Genomic DNA, 24,319 nt, shown 5'->3' on the forward strand with positions numbered 1-24,319 from the left:
CCACATGTCTGGAATGGGGTAAAAGCTCCAAAATGAACCTGCAGAACAAGCAAAGCTCATCCTTGCAGCCAGCCGTGTCTGACAGTGGCACCATTACAAACCAGTAACCCAGACCAGCCATCACCCCTCGGGCAGCCTCCCCTGGCAGCTCCTCTCCCTCTGGGCTCACTCCTACAGGGATTCACAGCAGCAATTCCCTGCTCCCGGCTCTTACCTGGCTGAGGTGGGTGAGGAGGTGGCATCTGGTGGTGCATCATGGGGTAGGGCGGGGGCTGCTGGTGGGGCAGCAGCCCTGGGTGTGCTGGTGCCCCCAGGGGGTTCATGCCAGGCCCACTGGGGTGCTGGTGGGGCTGCTGGGGGTTCTGGCTGTGCTGCTGCTCCATTTGCTGGCGAGCCCTTAGCTCGGCGTACTTGAGCTGCTCCATGTGGAAGTTCTGCCTCTCGGTCAGCAGCTGCTGCCTCTGCTGCTCCAGCTGTGCCAGAAGGGGACAGAAGGCACAGGCAAGTTAGGAAGGATGCATTTCAAACGTGTTCCTACCAACCAGACGGGGGCTGGGCTGGAAGGAGCCTCTCACTCCAACCCCACCAAACCCAAATCGAACACCTGTCCTGTGGATGTTTGCAGCAGGTTCTGGGAAAGGCTCCAGAGCTTCTTCCAGCTGGAACACAGGGACTCACCTTGTTCTGTCCCAAAACCTCTCAGCAACACAGCTTGTTACTCACAGAGCTCTGCACTGAGAACTCAGCCCTAATGCAGCTCTGGAAGAAACCGGGGCTTTCTCTCTCCATGTTCTGCATGCTGGAATGAGGGAGAACAGGAAACTCAAGGGATTTTCTAGGCAAGCCCAAAGCAGAACGTGTGTGCAGCTGCAGGAGCTCGGGGATCACAGGTAGGAGCCTTCTCCATCCTTTGAGTGCAGGAATTGGATGCCACAGCAGCCAGACACCAGTCGTTTGCACTATTAAGAGCTTTATGTAAAAAACCTCGTGTCATTTAGGCCAATTAACATCAAATAGGCTACTCTGATTAATTATGAAACCGTGTAGAGAGTGAGACCTGAGCAACCTGGCCTAGGGAAGCTGCCCCTGCCCTGGGTGGAACTGGATGATCCTGAAGAACCTTCCAACCCAAACCAGTCTGGGATTCCATGAAAAGACAAAAAAGCTACAGAAAGCATTTCCTACTATGGGGCATTTGTTTGATGGATCAGTGTCCTGGTGAAGGAAGTGGAATTTGACTTATTTAAGGAATATTGACACATTCCCACATTATAACTCTTGGACAACCAGACCCGGGGTCGCGTGACTCATTTACAAATATTCAATGAGTGTTTTAAGGTAGAGACTGTAATTCAGCTGAAAAGCAGGTTGCCAAGGAGACTCTCACCTAGCACGAGTTCTCCAAAAATCCCAAAGCTCCCTCAGTACTCGGTGTTGGCAGCCTGGCTGCTGACAAGGCAGGGATGGGGAGCGGGAAGGGAGCTCCACAGAGCCGCCATTCAGCAGCCCCAGATGGGCCGAGTTCATGAATTAAACATGCTCCTGGCCGGGGTGGAGCGGCTGCTGCAGGCCCACAATGGCATTATTCATGCTGCCCTGGCTCCTTTCTCCTCGGACACGCTGATACGCTGAGGGAAGCACCCGATCAATCCACCCCACCGGGGAAATGGGGCGTGTGGGGAAACATTCCCGAGGTGGCAGACAGCTGGGAGAGGAACTCCTGCAAATGACCCCAAACAAAGGCTCAGGCAACACTTTTTTATTCCTTTGAGACCCTTTTGTGGCCCGCATTGCTCTCTTCGGGCACCCCATCCCGCTACAGTTTAAAAGAGTCCTTACAAGGATGCTCAAACAGCAGCCAGTGCCTGAAAATTCACATTTGAGTATGGAAAGCCAGGGGAAACTTCCCCTCTATACAATCCCTGTGCTTGGGATGAGGACAGACAGTTGGACAGGGGATAAAAAGGCACAGAAAGACAAGTTATAACATGAGCTGCTGTAAAGCTGAGCCAAGTTTAAGCTTGGGCTCTAGTACAGAGCCCAAACCCCTGGTTCTGCACCAGGCTCTGTCACCACCTCAGACACAACCCCTGGCTGTACACCCGGACTGGCATTAAAACAACTGCAGCAACACATTTTCCAGTGGGAACTCCATCAGTAACTTACAGCTGCTCCCCAGTCTCAGTCATTCCTGCAGCTGGAATGAGGCAGGAGAGAGGCTGAGAACCTCCACCAAGGCCAGCTCCTGTCACCTGCCCCAGAATCCCAGAGTGCCTGCGTTGGGAGGGTCTGGAGCCCATCCAGTCCAACCCCTGCCCGGGCAGGGGCACCTGGAGCAGGTGACACAGGAACGTGTCCAGGGGGTTTGGGATCCCTCTGGAGAGGGAGACTCCAGGCCCCTCTGGGCAGCTGTTCCAGGGCTCTGCCCCTCCTCCATGGAAAGAGGCTCTTCCTCCTGCTGAGCTGGAACTTGCTGTGTTTTGGTTTGTGGCCACTGCTCCTTGTCCTGTCACTGAGCAGAGCCTGGGACCATCCTCTGGCAGCCCTGGGGGAGATTTGTGTGGATTGATGGGATCCCCTCTGAGCCTTCCCTTGTGCAGACTGACCAGGCCCAGCTCCTGCAGTCTCTGCTCATCTGGGAAATGCTCCAGAGCCCTGAACATCTCTGTGGCCCCTGCTGGACCCTCTCCCACAGCGTCTCCCTACAGAACCCTGCTCAGGAAATCAGCTGGGATTCAGGGAGGTGGTTCTGGGTGTTACACCCGACAATCCCCCAATATCCAACACCCACTTCTGTACTGTTGTAAAAGTGATGCACCAGGAGGGGCAACTACAAGCATTTAATGTTCCCTAATACAACACATCACTGTGCTACAGCTTCATCTCCAGCACAGAACTTCCTTTCAGCAGGAATTTCCCCATGGAAAGGATGCTCGGGCCTTGGCAGGGGCTGCCCAGGGAGGTTGGGAGTGCCCATCCCTGGAGGAGTCCCAGGAAGGCCTGGAGGTGGCACTGGGTGCTCTGGGCTGGGGACAAGGGGGGCATCGGGCACAGCTTGGACTCCATGGACTGGGAGGGCTTTTCCAGCCTCAGGGATTCAGGGATTCCTCCCTGAACAGAACCAGCAAAGCTTCAGGTGCCATTAGAAATTCTGGGTCGGCAAAGCTCCACCAACAGGCCCCTGGTTTGCCACACTCAGCACTGGCAGCGCTGACACTGCTCAGCTCAAACACAAATAAATGTGCTTTGCCTGAAATGTAACACCCTCCAGTCTGCAGCACTGACTCCTGTCAACACTCACAGTCCCTGCTCCTTCCCTGCAAGGAGAAGCCAGGGCAGCAGGAGCGACAGGCACAGTGTGCAATGGCAACAAGGAGCTTTTTCTGCTTTAATTATTCCACTAAATATCCACAATGACAGGTGAAAAGACCGAATTTAACCACCAGGAAGCCAAGGGGAAAATCTGTATGCACATTTTTAAAAAGGGAAATGTCATATGCCTCAAAAGGGAGAAAAAAACCCCTCCCTGTCACTAATGGAATATATCCCCCAAAGAAAGAATCTGCAGGGAACCTTTCCAAAAGAGTTAGGTCCATTTCCTGAGCTGCCAATCAAACACAGATTGAAACGGTGGAGGATGTGGAGCAATCCAGAAATTCCTGCTGACATCCTGCTCCAAGAGAAGTCCACATCTTGTCAAACTCCATCAGTGTGATTAGGGGGAGCTTTGCACTGGAAAAGAGGTTCTCCATGGACAGGGTGGCCAGGCTCCCCAGGGATGCAGCCACGGCATCAGGCCTGGCACAGTTCAGGGAATGTCTGCATGATGCTCTTGCTCACAAGGTTTACTTTGAGGTGCTGTGAGCAGCAGAGTTGGACCCAGTGCCCTTCCCAGCCTGGGCTATGATTCCATGGATGCCAAATGGGGATAATTCCATTGCATTCACACAGAAGGGCAAATGCGGAAATCCCTGGAATGATGAATCAACATCTTCAACCCATCTGGAGTAACTGTCTACTCACAACAATGAGGCAGCTAAGAAAAAATACATTTAAAAATGGCCATTCTGATAAAAATGAGATTTTGAGTCATCTTTCGAGCAGCCAGAGAGGAAGCACTTCTCCAAAGCCTCTGGCACTGCATGTGACACAACTCCTCGTAATTCCTGAGTAATCCAGGCCCAGGCAGCACCTCTCCATGTCCTGACCTCACTCCTCCCCTGCCCTCCCCACTCCTGAAGCTGCTGCTGCCTTCCAGGCTCAGGCAAACCCATCATCATCACCACCACCACAAATGAGGCTGTCACACCTGAGCATTCCCCTTCCACCTCCACACCCCACTTCCAGGGCTTTCCCACGAGCTGCTCAGAATGCCCCCAAAAACCTGAACCATCTCCTTGGAACTGACTCTGCCCCTGGGTCGGGGGAAAGGCAGACAGGGCTGGTTCCCCTCCTAGGGAAGGAAGGGTTCCACCCATTTCACTCCTCCAGGGAAAAGCTGTTCTTAAGCCAGATATAATCCACGTGAAAAGGTCACCTAAAGGCTCAATTCCACGTTCCTGCTTGGAATGAGGATGAGGAAGCAAACCCAGGACACCCCCAGTGTGCTGCTTATGGAATAGACAAAACACTGGATGAAGGAGGAAAGGGCTCAAAAGCCACTGTGGGACGGAATCATGGATTCCAGCTGAAGGAGTAGGAAATAAAGGAGAGGAGAGGAGCTGCTGGTTTTCCACGTTGGCACACACAGATCTTTGCAGTGACAGATGTAATCCCAAATTCCCACTTACTGCCTCTTTCTCCCGGTCCATGATGGTTTCCAGCTCCTCAAAGTGGCGAAGTTTTATCTCCAGCTTCTTCATCTGAGTTTCCACCAAAAGGGCCACCAGGGACTTGATCTTCCTCTCCTCCACGGCCGCCAGGTGCTGGGGATGAAACACAAGGGTTGTTCTGGGAAGCTGGGCACAATAAGGGGCTGGGAGGGAGGGAATCATCCAGCTTCAGCCACCCTGCTCCGCTTCTGGACAGAAAACAGGGAATTAGACTATAAATCTTATGCTGGGAACCAGAGGCCCTTGGAAGATTATGAAGCTTTTAATCAAATAAATAGGTGTGAAGGTTTCCTACAGGAGCTGTGGAGGATGCTCAGAGCAATCCAGCTCTGCCTCAGAGCCTTCCCAGCACTGGGCACAGGGAGCACTTCCAGTGGGAATGCAAATGAGGGAGAAGGGTCGGTTCAGTGGAGTCAGCTGTGGGTCACCCAAAAAGCTCCCAGCAGGACACACACGAGAGGCTGTGACCCAGAATGACCCCCAAGCAGGGAGATGGCACTGCCATGTCTTTGCCATTAAAATAGTTTTTGCTCAAGTAAAGCGCACGTGGATTCTTTATAAGGCTTTAGCTTCATCCCATTTATACACACACATAAATAACACCAGGGGCCTGTGTATATATATATTTGATACATGAGACAGCCAGGGAAGTGTTTCACACCCTCAGAGTGTGACAAGTGTGGTCATGATGCCTTTAGTCGTTTTTATAAAAACCTGCTGCTCAGAACGAGAACGCCCTGAGAACGCACCCGCTGTGTCCTGCCTGGGGGCTCTGTGCTCACAGGCACTTCCCACCGTGTCCAAGCATTCCTGACACATCCAAGGCCTGAGGGCAAGGAGGGCTGGGCTGTCAGAAGGGAAAGGTGAGGGCTGAGGGGAAGAAGTAAAAAAGGAAAAGCAGGAGGCTCATCCAGCCCCAGCTGCAAACAGACCCTGACCGAGGGAGCTGGGCCCCAAACTGCCTCAGAACTGGGACAAACACCAAGCTGGAGGAAAGCACCATTAAAAACCTCCTTGTAAAACCCTGATTATAATCAGAATTTCTCAAACCCATGTGATACTGTGCCATTTGACAGCATTCACCTCCCTGACCCACCAGCAGTGAAGGAGGGTTCAGTAAATGTGGGTAAATGCACTCCTGGCTCTAAAGTAAATTTTAAATCAGGTCTGAGAGAACCAGAGTGACTCCAACCTCATCCAACACCACATCCCCGTGAAATTCCATCAGCTGTTCCAAAACTGACCAAAGTGCTGCACACAAAATAATGAAACAATGCTGACAGAACAGGGAATTTCATGTCAAGTAACACTGTTTAGTAAAATAAACTCGTTTGTGTGAAAATTCAGAGTGAGGGAAGCACCTGGTGATACAGAGTCTTCTACCAAACACTTCACTCTGTTTCACACATGCAATTTTAATAATGAAATGGGATTAACAGCAAATCAAAGCACATGATTAGGTAAAGGACAGGTCTCAAAATACACCTTAGAAAGGAAATTATCCCTGAAGTTTTTCCTAGAGAGACTCCATGAGGCTGTTCCCCAGCCTGACATTACCTGGAGCTTTCCGTGGACAAGGGACAAATCCCTACAGCTGCAGCTGAGGAAAACCAGGAACACAAATTCAGTGGTAATTTGAAATGCCTGATAAACCCATCACTGCACCAGCCTTGAGTCACAAATGAGCAAGTGATCCTAAAGGGCTTTTCCAGCCTAAATGGTTCTATAAAAAATAATCACGGAACGCATGAATGGTTTGGGTGGGAAGAGACCTTAAGGACCATCCAGTGCCACCCCTGCCACTGTCCCAGGCTGCTCCCAGCCCCAGTGTCCAGCCTGGCCTTGGACACTGCCAGGGATCCAGGGGCAGCCACAGCTGCTCTGGGCACCCTATGCCAGGGCCTGCCCACCCTCACAGCCCATTCTTTCCCAATATCCCATCCATCCCTGCCCTCTGGCAAAGGGAAGCCATTCCCTGGGTCCTGTCCCTCCATCCCAAGTCCCTCTCCAGCTCTCCTGGAGCCCCACTGCATCACTGGGATCAGCAGTGATCTTTCTAGGAATGATCTCTTCAGTCCCAGCCAACTCCCAACAGGAATTCAGGGAGGTCTGTCTGGCAGGAGGTCAAACTGGGACCAGAACAGTTGTTTTGGGAAGGGGAAGTGGTGAATGAAGAGCAGAAGTTCTGCAGCTCAGTCCCAGCTGGAGCAGAGCAGGAGCAGCACAGGACAGAATCCAGCAGGGATACTTCTGCACAGAAAGGAAACAACCAGCTCACACTGGCTTTCCATTGGGAGGAAAATGAGCAGAAGGGACTTAAATTCTGATGGTGTTTGTTCAGAAACCAGAACCCGTAAAAACACATTTTAACTATTGCTCTCTACGAAATACAGAGTCTCACCCTGAACATTCATGCTCATCATTTCTCAAAGAGCACAACTCACAATTTCTTGGTGAAGCTACTGATCCCAAAAGAAAAAAAAAACAAGAAAAAAGGCCCCAAACAAATGAAACCCCATTTCAATCACTTGTCTTTAACCCCTGTCTTTCCTCAGAATCCAACTGCAATATTCCTCTGATATCAAATCCTAAGGAAAACAGCTTTCCACATGACCAGGCCTAGAGCTCATGATGAAGAGTTTAATTACTCCCTCAGACAAGACACAGACCACCCAAAGCTCTAATGCTGCCTGGCTTTTTAAGTGAGTGGGAAGAGAAATCCCTGTTGAACCTGAATTCTACTCTGAAGCGTCAGCCTCCTAATTACAATACATTATTCCCCATAATGGAAAGCTGAAGCTCTTCCAGAACATTGTTACTGCCATAATGGAAAGTGCCATCAGCCAGGTCCCTGCTCCCTCCAGCTCATTATCTCCAGAGGAAGGGAGCAGCAGCTCATCTTCATTTGGAGCAAGTGGCCTTCCATAAAGCACAGATTAAATCTCACGGCTCCTCACACAGCACAGGTTTTTCCAAGTGGGCTGAGGAGATCTGTGAGTCTGATGAACTGAGAGTCACCCTCAGGTTCAAAGTGATGCACAAGGGAACCACTTTGGACTCTGCTTCACTTCACCAAAATACTGAACCTCAGCTTTGCCTGCAGTTTGGGATTTTAATGGACAAGGAGTTTTCTGCCTTGTGGGATTTTACAACCTGGTTTGAAAGGTAAGAACGAAAATATCCTCCATCTCCTGGGTTCAAAAGGAGGGACTGCACATGACATCACCCACCATCCTCACTCTGGGGCATGCAGCTGGGGAAAGAGTCTAAAGTTAAAGAGTCAAAGATCAGAGTGGAAAAGTCAACAGAACACACAACAGCTCGTTCTATCCATGGAAATCCATCAAGAATAAACACCACCCATGCTTCACTCTTGGTTTCTGTAAAGCAGGTGGACGTGGAATGTGGCACTGAATCCAAGAGTGATTTAAAAACCCAAATTAGAACTTGAATCCAGAGAAATTTGTAAAGAGAAAACAGACTTGAAAAAGATACTCTAAAAGCAATGAAAGCAGTGTGGTTCCTGCAAGAAGGAAAGGCAAGACAACGTGCAATTAGTAATTACAGGGTAAAGAAAAGCTGATTCAACACAGCTCATTAGAGACCACACACAAACAGGAGTCAAGGGAAGACACCAACGTGCTTTTAACAGAGCTCTTAACAAAACACAGAATCATTAAGGTGTCTGTGGAAGCTGCAGTGCCAGGACAGAACATCCCTCTGTGTCTGCTCCACACAGAGCTCAGGGGTTTGGGTGCAGCCCTGGGGCAGCAGCAGAGGCCATTGAAGGGTTTGTGCCCCAGACCTGCACCCTCAGCACCACAGCCAGACCTCCCAGCAGAGAAAAGCCTTGCCAAGCAATCACACACATTTTGGGCTGTTCCTCAGGGATGTTCATCGAGTCCATAATCACCCAAGGAGCTGCTTAATTACAACTGTTCGTTATCTCACTCAGGGGCCCAGGCAGGAGAAATTAAGGCAGCACCTGTGCTCCCACAAGGTGTCAGGGTTCAGAGTGTGAACTCCACAGCTCTGGGACCAAGGAGCACTTCAGGCACAGCTCTGCTGTCCTTGGAAGCCAAGCCCAGGGTGTTGGGGCAGCACCAACCTTGGCCTTGGTGGCAGCAGAGGCCAGGGCAGCAGCTGCAGCTGTGGCCACGTTTCCTTCCGAGATCTCGTGTTCCACTTTCTTCTTCCCAGCCTCGGCCTCTTTGTCTTTGCTGCCATCAACGTTCTCCTTGTTCTCCTCTGCCTCCTTTTCCTCTGCAAGACATTCCCAGCCCAGGCCGTTACACGCATTCCCGGGATGGGAGTGCCCCATGCTCAATTAACTCCTCCTGACTTCCAGCACTGCTCCCCATCCAAATGCTGACAGGAGAACCCCAGTTTGAGGGGACCTGATCCAACAAATGGGGCAACTTCAAATGCTTTTCATCCCCATCCTCTCAATTCAGCACCTGCCATCAGCTTCCCCATATCATTTCCAAATCAACTCCATCAAACCCAAATACTCCTTATTCTACCTGGTGCTAAAAACCTGAATCTAAGTTGCAGGAAAAAAGCAATATATCCATTCCCATCCCTGGCAGTGCCCAAGGCCAGGCTGGACACTGGGGCTTGGAGCAGCCTGGGACAGTGGAGGTGTCCCTGCCCATGGCAGGGTGGCACTGGATGACCCTTATAGTCCCTTCCAACCCAAACCATTCCATGATTTTATGGGGCACATGAGAAATGTCAAAAAGAACAAGGTTTTATGTAGGTGTTGTTACTCCTCAGCCTCAGGCTTTGCATCACTTCCCAGGGAAACTGAACAAGGGTAGAAGTGAGCAGAGAATCCCACAATGGTTTGAGTTGGAAGGGACCTTAAAACCCATCCCATCCCACCCCTGCCACGGGCAGGGACACCTCCCACTGCCCAGGGTGCTCCCAGCCCCATCCAACCTTGAACACCTCCAGCAGTTCCACTTCTTTGCATCCAAAATGATCAAATGTTGTGGAATATGAGCAAACCCCCACCCATTTCTACGACCCACAGGCACTTTGGTGCTGCAATTCCTTCCCCCATCCCCAGGGCTGGGAAGCTCAGGGAGGGATTTGGTGCCTGAGCTCTGCAGGGAGGTTACAGTGGAATCTGCTCTGCCGAACACAGAGCAGCCCGAGGTGCCAGGGGAACATTCCCAGCTGGGTTTGGGGCCTGTCCCAGGCACTCTGGGGGAGGTGCTGGAGCAGCTGGCAGCTGTTACCTGTCTTGGGCTCCGCAGCCCCTTCGCTCTCCGGCTCCTTCTCCGCACTCCGCTCGTTTTCCCCTTCCGGGACTTTCTCCCCTTCCTCAGTTTCACTCTCGGCTTTGTTCTCCACCTAAAGGGGATGAGATTGGTTGGAGAATGGCAGGGAGAGAAGATATTCACCGTTAACTTTATTCATGGCCTTCAAATTAATTAATTACCATAAACGAAGAGATCACACTTTAAAGGGTGGCTGCTGCTTCAGCCAAATCTGACAAACAAAGCCAAAATGTGAGTAAAAGTAAATGCTAAACTGGACCAAGTCCAGTGACCCAGGCCAAGCTGGGTTACTCTGTGGGTACAAAAACTCCTGAACTGAGATCACAGAATCATGGAATGGCTGGGAATATGCAGATTTCCAGTCCTGAGTGAGTCTTCCCCACTTATCTCTTCCCAAATGTCCCTGTATATCAGGGAGGCAGAAGAACGACCTGAAAACAGAGTGGGAAATAACCCCAAGGCTGCACTGATCAGCCCCAGGTTAGTCTCAACTCCTCATGTGGTGAAGGAGGCAACAAGAAATATTTCCTGTTGCTGCAGACTCCAGAAACAACCATCCCCATTTATTTATCAAGAATGTAGCAGGAATTAAACGTGAAATTAATTATAGCTTTAAAATTAAATTTACATATAAATATATAATTAAAACATTAGTTTTATGAAAATACATATTAAACAACATTATATTAATATATAAACAAATAAAATAGTAATCATTTAAATATTAGAAGAATTTAGCAGTAATTAAAGTGCTATCCTGCAATTCCAGGATCCCAGTTTAATCCCAGTTCAGGTGTGAAACACTCACTGCAGTTTGAGGTACCTGTCTGTGGATGCAGGTTATGAGAAAGCCACAAATGTGTTCTTGTGGTCATTATCAACAGGCTGAAGGATAACAATAATTGGTGTCTAAATATCTGATCTTCCTGGGCAGGGTGGATCACCCCCAGCATCAGGAGGACATAAACACATCCATGTCCAAGAGCCAGCCCAGAATTCCTGTGAGGAGGATTCTCCTTGAGCAGCTCAGCTGCAGGCACCTGGGGCACAAATGGCTGTGGAGTACTGGGAGTGCTCCAAGCCCTGCGTGCCCTGGAAGCCTTGCTGGAAGGCGTTGGCCAAAGCCACTGTCCCAGGGCAAGGTGACACTTCAGGGCACCCCCAGGCAGGAAAGCCCACGGGGCCAGCTCCTTGTGCAGCTTCAATCCCAATTCCCACAGCATCAGCCAGCTCCCAGCTCCTCCCAGCCCAGCCTTTCCTCCCCAGGACCAGGAACAACTGCTGATGCCTCACTGCTGGGATTTAGGACTCAGTCACCGAGAAGAAGCTCTGTGGAGGCTGGAAACTGTGGACACACAAGCAGCACAACTGTCCCCTGTCCTACAGGCACCCTAAAGCTTGGGAACTCAGGATTTAAGTGCCAGAAGCCTCCTGCCAGCGGACCCAAACTCACCTTCTCTGCCTGCTGCCCCTCTGCCTCCGTTTCCATCTTCTCTTCCTCAGCTCCATCTGAGAAACAAAGAGGGAAGTTTTCAGACTTGCCCCCACAGCCACTCACCACACTCGCTCTCTATTTTGCGCTTAACTAAAATCTGCTGCTCTCTAACAGTAGCTTCAACAAAGTCCCAGCACTGAACTCCCACAGACCAGGCTGCTACAAGCCCTGCCCTGTCCAACCTGGCCTTGGGCACCTCCATCTCCCTCCAGTCCTACCCCAGACCAGACAAGGCCCAACTGGTGTGAAAGCAAGACCAACATGAGGAAAGAAAAAGAAATAATAAAGATAATGATTAGAGAGTCACTGTTCCAAGGGCTGGATGGATGCACCTCCTGGCAGGAGTGGTGGAAGAGCTGGGAGTGCATCCCTGTGCTCCAGACACAGCCCTTGGCTCATTCCTTTATTGCTTTATGAAACATTGGTTTTAAATGTTGCTATAATGACAGCTGGTTCCAGAGATCAGGGGATAACAGCCAGCCAAGGAAACACCATGGAGGTGCTGGATAATGTGCTACTATCCCTGATATTTTGTTGGATTGTTCAGAAGACCGAGAAATCCCGATTTATCCACAGCTCTGCAAGGAGGGACAGGGAGGAAGCACAGCCTCGTGGTCCTGGCCCAGGATTTCACAATTTAATGTACAGAGGCATTAAAGGAGCTTATTTAGATCCTGGACTGGGGCGATGCAGAACTGCTGGTGACAAGCCCTGATCCATCTCTAAGCTTCTGAAGACATCAGCTGGTGCTGGGGGTTCATTTTCAGTAATCCTCATTTTCCTGCTAATTCCTGTGTGCTACACTGAGGAAAAACAAGGTACAAAGTGTCCTCCTTGAATAGGAACAGTTCTGTAGAGAAGTTTTTACACAAGTCCCTTCCATATATAAGAAAAACCAACTAAAATGTCTGACTGAAGGGTAATGGTTTTCCTCATGGCCTATTTTAAGATGATAAACCCACTTATCTGAACTATCTGCCACCATAATTCAATTTAGAGAGACTGGGGACATTCTTCCTCACAAGTTTTATCTCAGAGTTAGGATTTAGTGACCCAATAATGTCACAGGGAAAATCTCAATTAGATTTTGTCAGACAGCTCTTTCAAGCCTAGAAGCAGAGTTCCAAACTGGTCTTAAAAGTGTCATCCCTCCCAGGAAAGGGAAGGATTCAATCCTTTAAGAAAACTGGATTCAATCCTTTAAGAAAAAAAAAGGGGAGACAAAGTGCAAAACACTCTGAGTGTGCCCAGCTTGGTGGAGCTCAAACAAAAAAATACTGCACAGAAATACCCAAATTTACATTCTTGGGTGGGGAGGATCATCAGGATCATCATGGGCAAGGACACCTCCCACTATCCCAGGCTGCTCCAAGCCCCAATGTCCAGCCTGGCCTTGGGCACTGCCAGGGATCCAGGGGCAGCCACAGCTGCTCTGGGCAAGAGACCAATCCAGGGACCACGGGAGCTGTTGAGGGGCTGATGCTGGTGCTGTGGAGGAAGTTCACTGGATCCCAGAATGAAAGGCTGGAAAAGCCCTCCCAGCCCATGGAGTCCACCCTGTGCCCAATCCCCACCTTGTCACCAGCCCAGAGCACCCAGTGCCACCTCCAGGCTCTCCTTGGACACCTCCAGGCATGGGCACTCCAAACCTCCCTGGGCAGCCCCTGCCAAGGCCTCACCACCCTTTCCATGGGGAAATTCCTGCTGCTGTCCACCCTGAGCCTGCCCTGGCCCAGCCTGAGGCCGTTCCCTCTCCTCCTGTCCTGTCCCTGTTCCCTGGCAGCAGAGCCCGACCCCCCCGGCTGCCCTCTCCTGTCAGGGAGGGGTTCCAAACAAACAGGACATCCCAGAAAGACAAACTGCTTCCCATTCACTCTTTAGAGAGGATTTTCTCAAGGAAAAGCACGCAGAGCATCTCAAACCACCCTTAGATCCTCCCTTGTGCCAGGACACATTGATGGACACCATCCAAACCCAAGTGCTCCTTCCCATTCCCAGGGACACCCTCGGAAGAAAAGGGACGTGGGACACTGAGATTATTGCAAACAGCCTGATTTAACCTCGCTTCTCTGGTTCTGGCTGCAGCAATAAATGTCAGGTTAAAACCAGGCTGACAACTTCAGACAGGTTGTAGTCAGTGGTTTTGGAAAGTGTTTTCCTGCATCAGCTGCAGAGCCCTGATGCGCAGTGACAGCGCGGTGGCTGCAGCTCCCAGCTCCCATGGGTGGGACAACTCACGTGCAAGGGACAACAGATTAAATGATCCATTATTAGTCTGGGGGGGAAATGGTTGGCCTGGGTGGAAGCAGGTTTTTGGTTCTAAATCACAGGCTGCTCAAAGTATCACAGAATCAGTGAGGCTGGAAAAAACCTCTGAGACCACTGATGCCCACCTTGTCCCCAGCCCAGAGCACTGAGTGCCACCTCCAGGCCTTCCTGGGACACCTCCAGACTCCACCACCTCCCTGGGCAGCCCCTTCTAACATTTAACACCCTTTCCATGAAGAATTCCTCAGAAGTACCTCAAAACAGCTGAGTCTGGTAAAACTTAATCCCTAATTCCAGAATGAAAGGCTCACACAAAGCCCAAAACATGCCTGACCTTCTGCACAGCCATGACAGAATTGCCTCTGGCCTCTGGCACAGACACAAACACAACTGTACTGATTTTCCTGTGTGATCTAATGAGCTTAATGAAAATACATCCCAGAGGAATCGATCAGTTGGAGATCCGTGTCCCTGGGACAAAGGGGGAAGCCCTGACTCTAAGGAGAAAACCCCTGAAATCCCTTTCCCCTGCACCAAAGATACTCTTGAACTCTCTCCAGCAGGTTTGGGATTGCACCTTGCAGGATGTGGGATCACAGAATCCCAGATTCATTAAAGCTGGAATACACCTCAAGTCTACCCTGTGCCCAATGCCCACCTTGTCACCAGCCCAGAGCACTGAGTGCCATGTCCAGGAATTCCCCAGACACCTCCAGGGATGGGCACTCCAAACCTCCCTGGGCAGCCCCTGCCAAGGCCTGAGCTCCCTTTCCATGGGGAAATTCCTGCTGATGCCCACCCTGAGCCTCCCCTGGCCCAGCCTGAGGCTGTTCCCTCTTGTCCTGCCCCGTTCCCTGAATGAAAGGACGTTTCTTAGGTCAGGAAGAGGCAGATGGTTGTGAGTCACCACAGGACACCTCTCATGAGGGAAAAGCCACTGGGAGATGAGGAATCATCACCTCTCCAAGGCCCTCTTTGCCCCCGAATCAGCAGTATTCTGTTTCCGTGGAATTCTGTTCTGTTTTGCACATTATCTCCAAGAACACTGAGCCTTTTTTCTAACACAAAGAACTTGGAGCTGAGCTCTGCCCAAGCCCAGTGACTTCACAGAGAACTCAAATGGACTTAGGTCAACAAGGAAACCTGTGAAACATCTCCCTGCTAAGAATTCCCTGCGTTAGCAAAGAGATGCAGAAGCAGCAGGTCCAGAACCTTGGCCATCGTGAGAGGAACAAACAAAGCTCTGCAAACAAAAGCAGAGTCACCTGCCTCAGTTTCAGCTCAGCAAACAGTTTAAGGTGCCCTCCAGACATCCCAGACTCCTTTGTTTTCACTGAGGCAACATACAACCTGTCACAGCCAGGCTGGAATATTAATATTTAATTGAGAGGAAATACACTGTAGCTGTGGAAATATCCTGGCTCTGGGTACGATAATGATGCTGTTATCCAAACCATCATTTACATTTCCCACAATAAATCAGGGCTGCACAGCCACCAGAGCTGCCTCTGCCCCTGCCTCACACAGCCTGGGGGCTCAGCAACAGGGAGGCTCCATGGGGAAGGCTGGGGGAGCTGGAAAAGCTGCTGGGGGAGCTGGAAAAGCTGCAGCAGCTTCAGTGTGAGCCACACGAATTCACCAGGAGAGGACTGAAGGGCTCAACCCCCCAGTGGTGCAGACCCAGCCACGAGGCACCTGGACACACCCAAAGCTGAGGAAGTGCTGTGCAATCCCTTGGTTTAGGAAAGTTTCCATCACCTCAGAGGTCTCGCCCTGGAGAGCAGGAGGGAATCTCCCCACCAAACATGACTAAAATAACTCCTGTGTGGATGTGCCCTCCCTGTGTGTGGTTTTCCAGTGTGTGTGTTTGGGCATGAATCAAAGCCATCCACAAAGTGGGGAATGTAACCCTCCACTGGAGCCCTTTACAGTGTAGGGATGCAGGAAATCAAACCACCATTCCCTCACTCACTGGCACAGAGCAGCTCCAGCCTGAGGCCCCCAGGACTGGTGGCAGTGGAAATACTTGTTGGAATCAGACCTGAAATGCTCAAGTAATTCCAACACAGCCCCTTCAGAGGCTGCCTTGAGAAATCAGTGTCCTTAACCACCTCTGGAAAGACATTAACAAAGACTTCCTAGAAATCATTAAATACCACAGGTGTGCTGCATATTCCCCTTCTCTGGAGCTCAATCCCAACCCGAAGAGCTGGATCCTCCTTTGCTCCCCTCAGGTGATTTTCACTGACACAGCTGCAGAGCAGCTCCAGTGATCTGTTCCAAAACCTGCACTGGGGCAGGACCTAAGAAAGGTCATAGTATTTATTGTGGGGAACTGTCTTAGAACCTTAGAGCAGAGTGCCCAGAGCAGCTGTGGCTGCCCCTGGATCCCTGGCAGTGCCCAAGGCCAGGCTGGACACTGGGGCTTGGAGCAGCCTGGGATAGTGGGAGGTGTCCCTGCCATGGCAGGGCTGGCACTGGATGGGCTTTAAGGTCCTTCCAACCCAAACCTTTCCATGACTCTATGAAAGCAGAGGACAGAGTCCACCACACTCATCACAGCATCTGAACCACTTCAGTCTCCTCAAAACTCCACTGAAGCCTCACTTTATCAACTTAAAAGGAATTACCACCAGCTTTTAGAAAAACTGACAATGAAGACTTAGAAGAGGAGATTCTTGGGTATTAACTTAAGCTCCTCCAATCTGTTCCAGTCATTTTCCCTTTTCACATTCCCTATTGACTATAATTTACTGATATTAAAGAGTTTTAAAATGATTATAGAGCTCTGACATAATTTTGTTTCTGAAATATAACAACTAATGAACTTTAATTCTAGTATGGAACCCTAAGCAGATACTTTTATTTATCCATAGTTGCATTTAAATATAAAACCAGCATTCTGTGATTCCATTACTTAAGGGACAGGACACAGGGAATGGCTTTGAAGAGAAAGAGAGCAGGGTTAGGTGGGATATTGGGAAGGAATTGTCCCCTGTGAGGGTGGGGAGGCCCTGGCACAGGGTGCCCAGAGCAGCTGTGGCTGCCTCATCCCTTAAAGTGTCCCAGGCCAGGTTGGATGGGGCTCACCTGGGACAGTGGAAGGTGTCCCTGCCCATGGCAGGGGGTGGCACTGGATGGGCTTTAAAGCCCCTTCCACCCCAGCATCCTTTGATTCTATGACAGTGTAACAGCCAGTGAGCTTTAATTCCCATCTGGAAGCCCCAGCAGATGTTTTGATGCCTGTGCAGCTGCGCTGAGGTACAATCCCCCCGGCGTCTGAGCACGGCCACAGCCCGCGGGACCATCTCCGCCATGGACACTCGGGGTCCCCGTGCCCAGCTCCGGGGGGTGGGAGGCACCACAGATTGCTGAGTGACCCAGTTCACTCGGGCTGAGCAGCTCCCCCAGGGAGAACCATCTGCTCCTGCCCTCATTTACTCCATTAGTCACAGCCCAGCACAAATCGCATTAACGGCGCCGGGGCAGGGCTGGCCTGGAGCTCCCCACGCCGCTCCCTCAGGACCAATGGTGGGGTGGGCACCTGCCCTGAGACCCCCACCACTGACGGGCACTTCAGAGTCCCCACTTCCAACCTGGGCCCAAGTTCTCCCAGAGAAAGGGCCAGAAAGGGCCAACCTGGCAACGGGGAAAACTCCCAGGGTGGGGCTGCAGACTCGAAGCAGCAAATGTGTTATGGGGGGACATGCTCAGGACAGGGGGAAACGGCCTCAGGACGTGCCAGGGGAGGCTCAGGGTGGCCATCAGGAGGAATTTCTTCATGGGAAGGGTTGTTAAATACTGGAAGGGGCTGCCCAGGGAGGTTTGGAGTGCCCTGGAGGTGTCCAGGGAAGGCCTGGCTGTGGCACTCAGTGCTCTGGGCTGGGGACAAGGCGGGCATCAGGCACAGCTTGGACTCTGTGACCTTGGAGGGCTTTTCCAACTGCAATGATCCTGTGAGGTCCTTAACAACCCACAGTGACACCTGTACCGTGAAATATGGGAAAGGGGAACAAAGACTGGAAGAAAAATTTAACTTAAGCTGACCTTATTTTAAAACAACTATGAAATTAAACTCATCCCCAGACAGAGGAGCACTGAGATTTGGTCTATAGTTCACTTGTAAATAAACCCCAAAGCCTTGTCCTTCCAGCAGAGCTTCGATGCCTGCTGTCAGCTCTGAGGAACAGGGAGCAGCAGATATTCCAGATGTTTCTCTTCCCTTTCCAGCACACAGTGCACATCATCCCAAAGCACCAAGCTGCTCATGGCAAGTCTGTCCCACTGAGTGCAGAACTGAGAGATGTGACAGAAGGGCTGAGTGGTTTGTTTGCTTCTTTTCTATTTAAAAACTATCTTGGTGATTTAAATGGCATTTTGAAATCTCATTTACTGGGTAGTTGTGCAGTGGACATTAATGCTATAAATAGCAGCCCTCCATGGGTAGCAGTTGATAACTGAGGAGCACCAAACACAGTCCCTTGTGATCCCATCCCACAATCTGGCACCTTGCTCGTGTCCCTGGATGGGGTGACAGCAGGTCAGCTATGAAATGCAGGAGCACATCCCAAATGCAGCCTCCTGGTCGAGCTCCATCACATCCTGCTTAGCTTCACCCAAAGCCAGACGTGCCTTTACACGTCCAGTCACTAAATTCACTAAAATCATTTGTGATAAGCTGAACAAAGAAGGAGCCAACAGTGCTGAGAGGAAAACAACAGTGACAAGATGGTAGATCTGCACCCAAACGAGGAAAGCAAAGTCCAAGGAAGCCGTGGGTACAGAGTAAAGTGTCTGCTCCTCCTGCTGGGGAGAGCCATGAGGGTCCCACAGAGAGGGGCCACACAGGGCTTCACTTCCCAGGGAGCTGCTTTGACACTCCAGAGTATTGAGGAACCAATTGGCACCAGCCAGGGTTTCAGAGAAGAGACTTAACAGCAGAATATTTGCTGAACATGACAGAAATGAAACCAGAGCTTGTTAACACGCACAGGTAATGCCCAGCAGAATTCCAGCACAACTAGAGCAGGACTGGATTATCATGTGCCAGTCCAGCACTTCATCAGAAATTCCTCTCCTGCTGCCTTCGCAGTGAGCAACAGACTCAGAGTGCCAGACTGACCTTAAAACCCACTGCCCAAACCCCTCAGCTTGCTTTGTCTTAACCCTGCAAAGGCAGCATCCTCCAACTGCTCCAACACCCCAGCTGATGGAATATCCTGCTCTGGTATTTTTGGTTAGTCCACTCTGTGCATCCCAAGCAACAGCATTTCCACAAAGTGAGAGCAGGAAAACAAACCCCTGAAACTCAAGCCAGTCCTGAATTCCTTAGTTCAGTGTCCAAGTCAATCCTGCAGTGAGCAGAACGACCCATCCCCTTCTCCACACCCACAGTTTCCACCTCCTGCTGGAGATGGACTTAGGGCTCATCAGGACTCAGAAGAACGCCCCAAGGACCCCCACCTGCAGCACTCCCCGGGGAGGGAGCACTCACCCATCTTCTCGGGCTCGTCGGGGCCGGTGCCGGCGATGCAGCTGCTCTCCAGGCCGTAGGTGGGATCCACCTTCCCAGAGGCTCGTGCTGCTTCCTGCACTTTCTTCACGTGGGCTTCCACCAGCTCCAGGGGCACCTCCTCTCTGACCCGGGAAAACTCCTCTGTGGGACAGGACACAGAAACTGTGGCATTCTGGGGCTTTTGCAGCAAATTAGGTCACGTTTTCTCTGACCAGTGTGCAGGTAAACCGTGGGACAAAGGGAATTCTCAAATAGCTGAGTTCCTTCCTGTCACATGAGGTAGCTGATTTTGTCTTTCAGATGTGGCAGTAAAGAGTCTCCTTCCAATTATATAAATTTGTGTTTTATGTGGAAGAACAAGGAAAAATGTGAAAGGAACTATTTTATCAAGTGGACACATCCAGTGTTCACTAGAGACTTGAACCCTCCAGTGCAAGATGCACCTACCCATAACAGGAGGTGGAACAGGAGGTCCCTTTAAGGTCCCTTCCATCTCAATCCAATCTGGGAATTCTAGGATCTCTGGCAGATAATTTCCCACAGGTAAAACAGGAAAACTGGAAGATTCACACTGAAATTTACCCGGAGCTGCACTGGTGACAGTGGTCAGAGGAACACCATCCACCAGGTGCAAACACATCAGGAGCACTGAGTGCAAAAGGGAACACCGACCATTCCCAGGCACTCAGTGGCCTCTTGGAGCCACTCCAACTTCAGAGTGCCTGTGTTGGGAGGGTCTGGAGCCCATCCAGTCCAGCCCTGGAGCAGGTGACACAGGAACGTGTCCAGGGGGTTTGGGATCCCTCTGGAGAGGGAGACTCCAGGCCCCCCTGGGCAGCTGTTCCAGGGCTCTGCCCCTCCTCCATGGAAAGAGGCTCTTCCTCCTGCTGAGCTGGAACTTGCTGTGTTTTGGTTTGTGGCCACTGCTCCTTGTCCTGTCACTGAGCAGAGCCTGGGACCATCCTCTGGCAGCCCTGGGGGAGATTTGTGTGGATTGATGGGATCCCCTCTGAGCCTTCCCTTGTGCAGACTGACCAGGCCCAGCTCTTGCAGTCTCTGCTCATCTGGGAAATGCTCCAGAGCCCTGAACATCTCTGTGGCCCCTGCTGGACCCTCTCCAGCAGCTCCTTGTCCTTGTAGTGAGGAGCCCAGGCAGAACTGCACATGATATTCCAGCTGTGCCTGACCGGGGCAACCTGGCTACAACCTGGGGATTTCAGGAAAGCAGAACACAAACCTGGGAACAGCAGAGCTTTTCCTACATAAGCAGTACCCCAATTTCCGTGTCTTACTCATCACTAAGGGCTTGGAACCCCTTTGGCAGGAGGGCCAGGCAGACACAGGGTGAGGGCCGGGGCTGTCCCGTACCGAGGGCGGCCTTGGCGGCGGCCGAGGCCACGCGCGGATCCACCACGGAGGCCAGGAAGGCCACGGTGCTCATGACGGGGTTGCCCGACTGGCTGAAGGGCACGGGCTGGTAGGCCAGGGGGCCCAGCGAGGCGTCCGAGTTCTCCAGGTAGGGATCCTCGATGGGCAGCCGCAGGAAGTGCAGGATGCACTCGTCCTGCGTGCGGCTGCCCACGTGCTCCGACACCTTGTTCCAGTCGTCCTTGTACATCTCCAGGGCCTGCAAAAGGCAAAACCAGCGGATACACACGGACTGCTGGGGAAAACAGCGCTGCTTTGGGCAGAAAGACTTTCCATACTGGCTGTTGTGGTGATGGAACAATAAATGGGGATCAGACAACTATTAAAGATTTTTTTTCTGGTATCAAAATTATCTGCAGAAGAAATACGAGCATTTCCCTGGGGTATCAGTGACATGGATGCCACAAGGATCATCACATGAGTGGATGCTGTTACTGTATCAGAAAGGACTGTCAGAAGACTTGGGATTTACTAATATTCACACAGTAGGTGTTCCCCACCTGGCTTCCACAGAGAACTGAACCTGCTGTTCCTACCAAGTTTCACAACTCTTTAATTCCCATCACTCCCCCCCGAGCGCTCTTGCGTTCCCTCCCTGAACACAGGAAGCTCTTTGGGGCAGGAACAGGATTTATTTCTCACATATGGACCAGCTGTGATGGCGAAATCCAGCCTATAGATCCAACAGATGTTATGGAAGTGGAAAAGCATCAAACCAATACACCAGGGGAAAAGAGGGAAATCTATCCCACATCCTGAGGCCAGCAGAGAGCAGCTCTCCAGGAGCTCTGCACCAGTGTGATTCCTGTTAACATCCAGGCTAACACACCATTACTGGGTAGATATGGCACCTGATAAAGTAAGAACTTCCAGATTATATCAAAGATGTAATTCTGAGTTTCAGTCATTTTTAAACTTCCTCAAGAAAAGTCTTAAAACAATTTTACAGCAATGAGCTCCGGAAGGCCCTGTACTAGTTCCTGAAAAACCAACACATTAATCCTGTAAAACCCTTCAAGTCACAGCCTAATAAATTATTACTCCTTAACAAGCCATTTTTCTCCCTGAAAATCGTTTTAGTGAAGCATCTGGACAGTATAAAATAAATACTGACATATCCTGAACCATTAACTGTGACATTTTTGAGAGGATTCATGGTGCATTCACCCAGAAAAGGCAAAAAAACCATTTGAGATTCTGGCAGAAGATGTTCAATGTGACAATGAGTTTTCTCAAGTAAATCTCTCTCACAAGGCTGAGAACTCCCAGAAATCTCAACCTTCAGGGTCAGTCTCAACCTCCCAGACTGACTTAACTCCCAGAGCAAGGAGGGAGAACTCAGAGCTGGGCTGGATCTGCCAGAGGTCCCGGGGAGGACACGCTCAAGGTGGGAGAGCAGAGCACAGAGGGACACGATGCTCCTGTGCTGGGGCTTTCAGCACTTCCCAGGGACAAGGGGAAGATCCAAAGTGAGCCATCAGCCTGGTGCTGAGTTCCTCCATCTGGGAAGGGCCCAGAGTATGTAACAACTCCTATGGAACACCAAGGCCATGCTGGATGGGGCTTGGAGCAACTTGGGATAGTGGAAGGTGGGGTGGGGTGGGATGAGCTCTCAGGTCCCTTCCAAACACACTGGTTTCTTCAGGAGGAAAAGTGTTTCAGTATTTGTTCAGTTAAAACAGAACCTCTGAGAATTCCTCAAGGACAAAGTATCGACCTGAACGGGGCCCTCAGGCCCATCATGGCTGCAGGAGGTCAGCTGAGGTCATGAAAATGCTCCTGCTTGCAAAGATGTGGAAGCAAACTGGCTACAAGGACAGGTAATTCAATGGCAAAGCATCGGAGATCCAGCACGGCTCAAACTGGAGAAGCACTCCCCAGCCCCCTGACCCCAGAGGGTTTCAGCTGAAACCTGGCTCAAGTTTCTCTCTCACAGCCAGGTCCGGCTGCTTAACTTGGGTGGGGAGGGGGAAACCCCCCATGTGTATCTCCAGAAAGCCTCTGGCTCCCTGCTCCTTCCCTCCCAGCAGCAGCAGTGGGATCAGCTGGGCAGTGCCCGACTGGGAACGGCCCCGAGGAGCTCAGCTGGGTGGGGAGAACACCCAGGAGCTGCTGAGACCCCGAGCAACACCACGAAGGGCTGTGAGAGCTCCATGGGAGGAGCCACTTGGCTTGGGAATGAACCTCGACAGCCTGGTCCCCACCATGGGAATCAACATTCCCCAGCCCTGCTGAGCCCTCCTGCTGCCCCTGGGATCTTCCAAGGGGGCTTTGAGTAAATGAGAGACTGCTCAGCTCAGTAGGTCACACTTGAGGGAGATGCTGATTCTCTGCTCAGCCTTTACTTCCCTTTCCCTAACTGCATCTCTGGCCTCTCCATCCCTGTCTCCATTCTTAACCCCAGCAGCAGACAAGATCAGCTCTGCTTCTCAACCCCCAAATTGCTGCTTTCTGCTCCTTCTCCTTCCCCGGCTGTTGTTTTCCTGCCAGACAAACCCTCACTCACAAGAAATGTCCCTCCTAAAAATAGCTGAAAATGCACTTAACTCTGCCTGAGCCGTGGAGACACGGAGGGGGCTGTGCAGGAAGGGTTGGTTTGGGGAGCAAAACTCTATTTCCTCCCCCAAATTATTCAGTCAACAGGCAGAAGGCCAATAATTATTTCAGATACGATTTATTATTTGGAACTTCACTGCATATCTATCTGCCCAAAGCTACCCTGAGGATTTAATTGGACTGAGCTGGCTTGTTACAGCTGAATTACTTATGCTTGAACTGATATACTCTTTACTGATTTATTCATAGAGCAAATCCATGAAAAAGGAGGAACAAAAACATTATTAATTTAAACTCATTAAATAGGATTGCAATCTCAAGATTTAGGGGGGGTTTTGGTTTATTTTATACACAGAGTATGTCACTGGATTATTTCATGAGGCTACAGTGTGCAGTGTATGACCATAAGCTAAAAACACACCAACCAATGAATTTTAAATATAGTACTATTAATATTAAATATTTAAATAATACATTTAAATAAATAATAAAGGAAAGAAGTCAGGGTATCAAGGCATTAGCCTTGTTTCTCCCTACAAGAACACCATGGAAAACATCTGAGCTGTTTATACCCTAAAAGCAAAATTTTTCCATGTGCCAATAAAAAAGTATTGGCTAAACAGTGAATATCAACCTAAAATAAACAGAAATAAAAGAGAGATTTTGGCTGTTCGATGACCACACTCCATATGTGTAAAGGCTGAATCACAGCTGTTGATTTGGCACTGACACAGGCCCATCCTCCAGGCTTTTCCCTAGGAAATTAACTTTTCAATGGGTTTATTGACACATGGGAAGACAAAAAAGCTGAAACAACCAGGCAATTGCAGTTTGCTTTGAGCTCTGCAAGTAACACCCAACAAAAACACAGCCCCAAACTGGAATTCCTAGAACTAAAAATTACATTAAAAGAAAGAAATCAGCCATGCAGCCTCTCCAT

The 24,319-nt window shown here is 50.6% G+C and overlaps 1 protein-coding gene across 1 annotated transcript in view; it reads right to left on the reverse strand.

Moving 5' to 3' along the window:
• SMARCC1 (SWI/SNF related BAF chromatin remodeling complex subunit C1) overlaps positions 1-24,319 on the reverse strand; it is a gene marked incomplete at its 5' end in the record, with an annotated part of 65,753 nt that overhangs the window by 10,196 nt on the left and 31,238 nt on the right. The window contains 7 exons of the mRNA XM_082283532.1: positions 215-473; positions 4,791-4,925; positions 8,941-9,095; positions 10,076-10,190; positions 11,571-11,626; positions 19,375-19,536; positions 20,764-21,022. Of these exons, the coding sequence (XP_082139658.1) occupies positions 215-473; positions 4,791-4,925; positions 8,941-9,095; positions 10,076-10,190; positions 11,571-11,626; positions 19,375-19,536; positions 20,764-21,022 (1,141 nt within the window). The remainder of the gene's footprint in view (positions 1-214; positions 474-4,790; positions 4,926-8,940; positions 9,096-10,075; positions 10,191-11,570; positions 11,627-19,374; positions 19,537-20,763; positions 21,023-24,319) is intronic.

The sequence above is a fragment of the Coloeus monedula genome, assembly GCF_965178545.1.
Source record: "Coloeus monedula genome assembly, chromosome: 1".
Taxonomy (NCBI): Eukaryota; Metazoa; Chordata; class Aves; order Passeriformes; family Corvidae; genus Coloeus; species Coloeus monedula.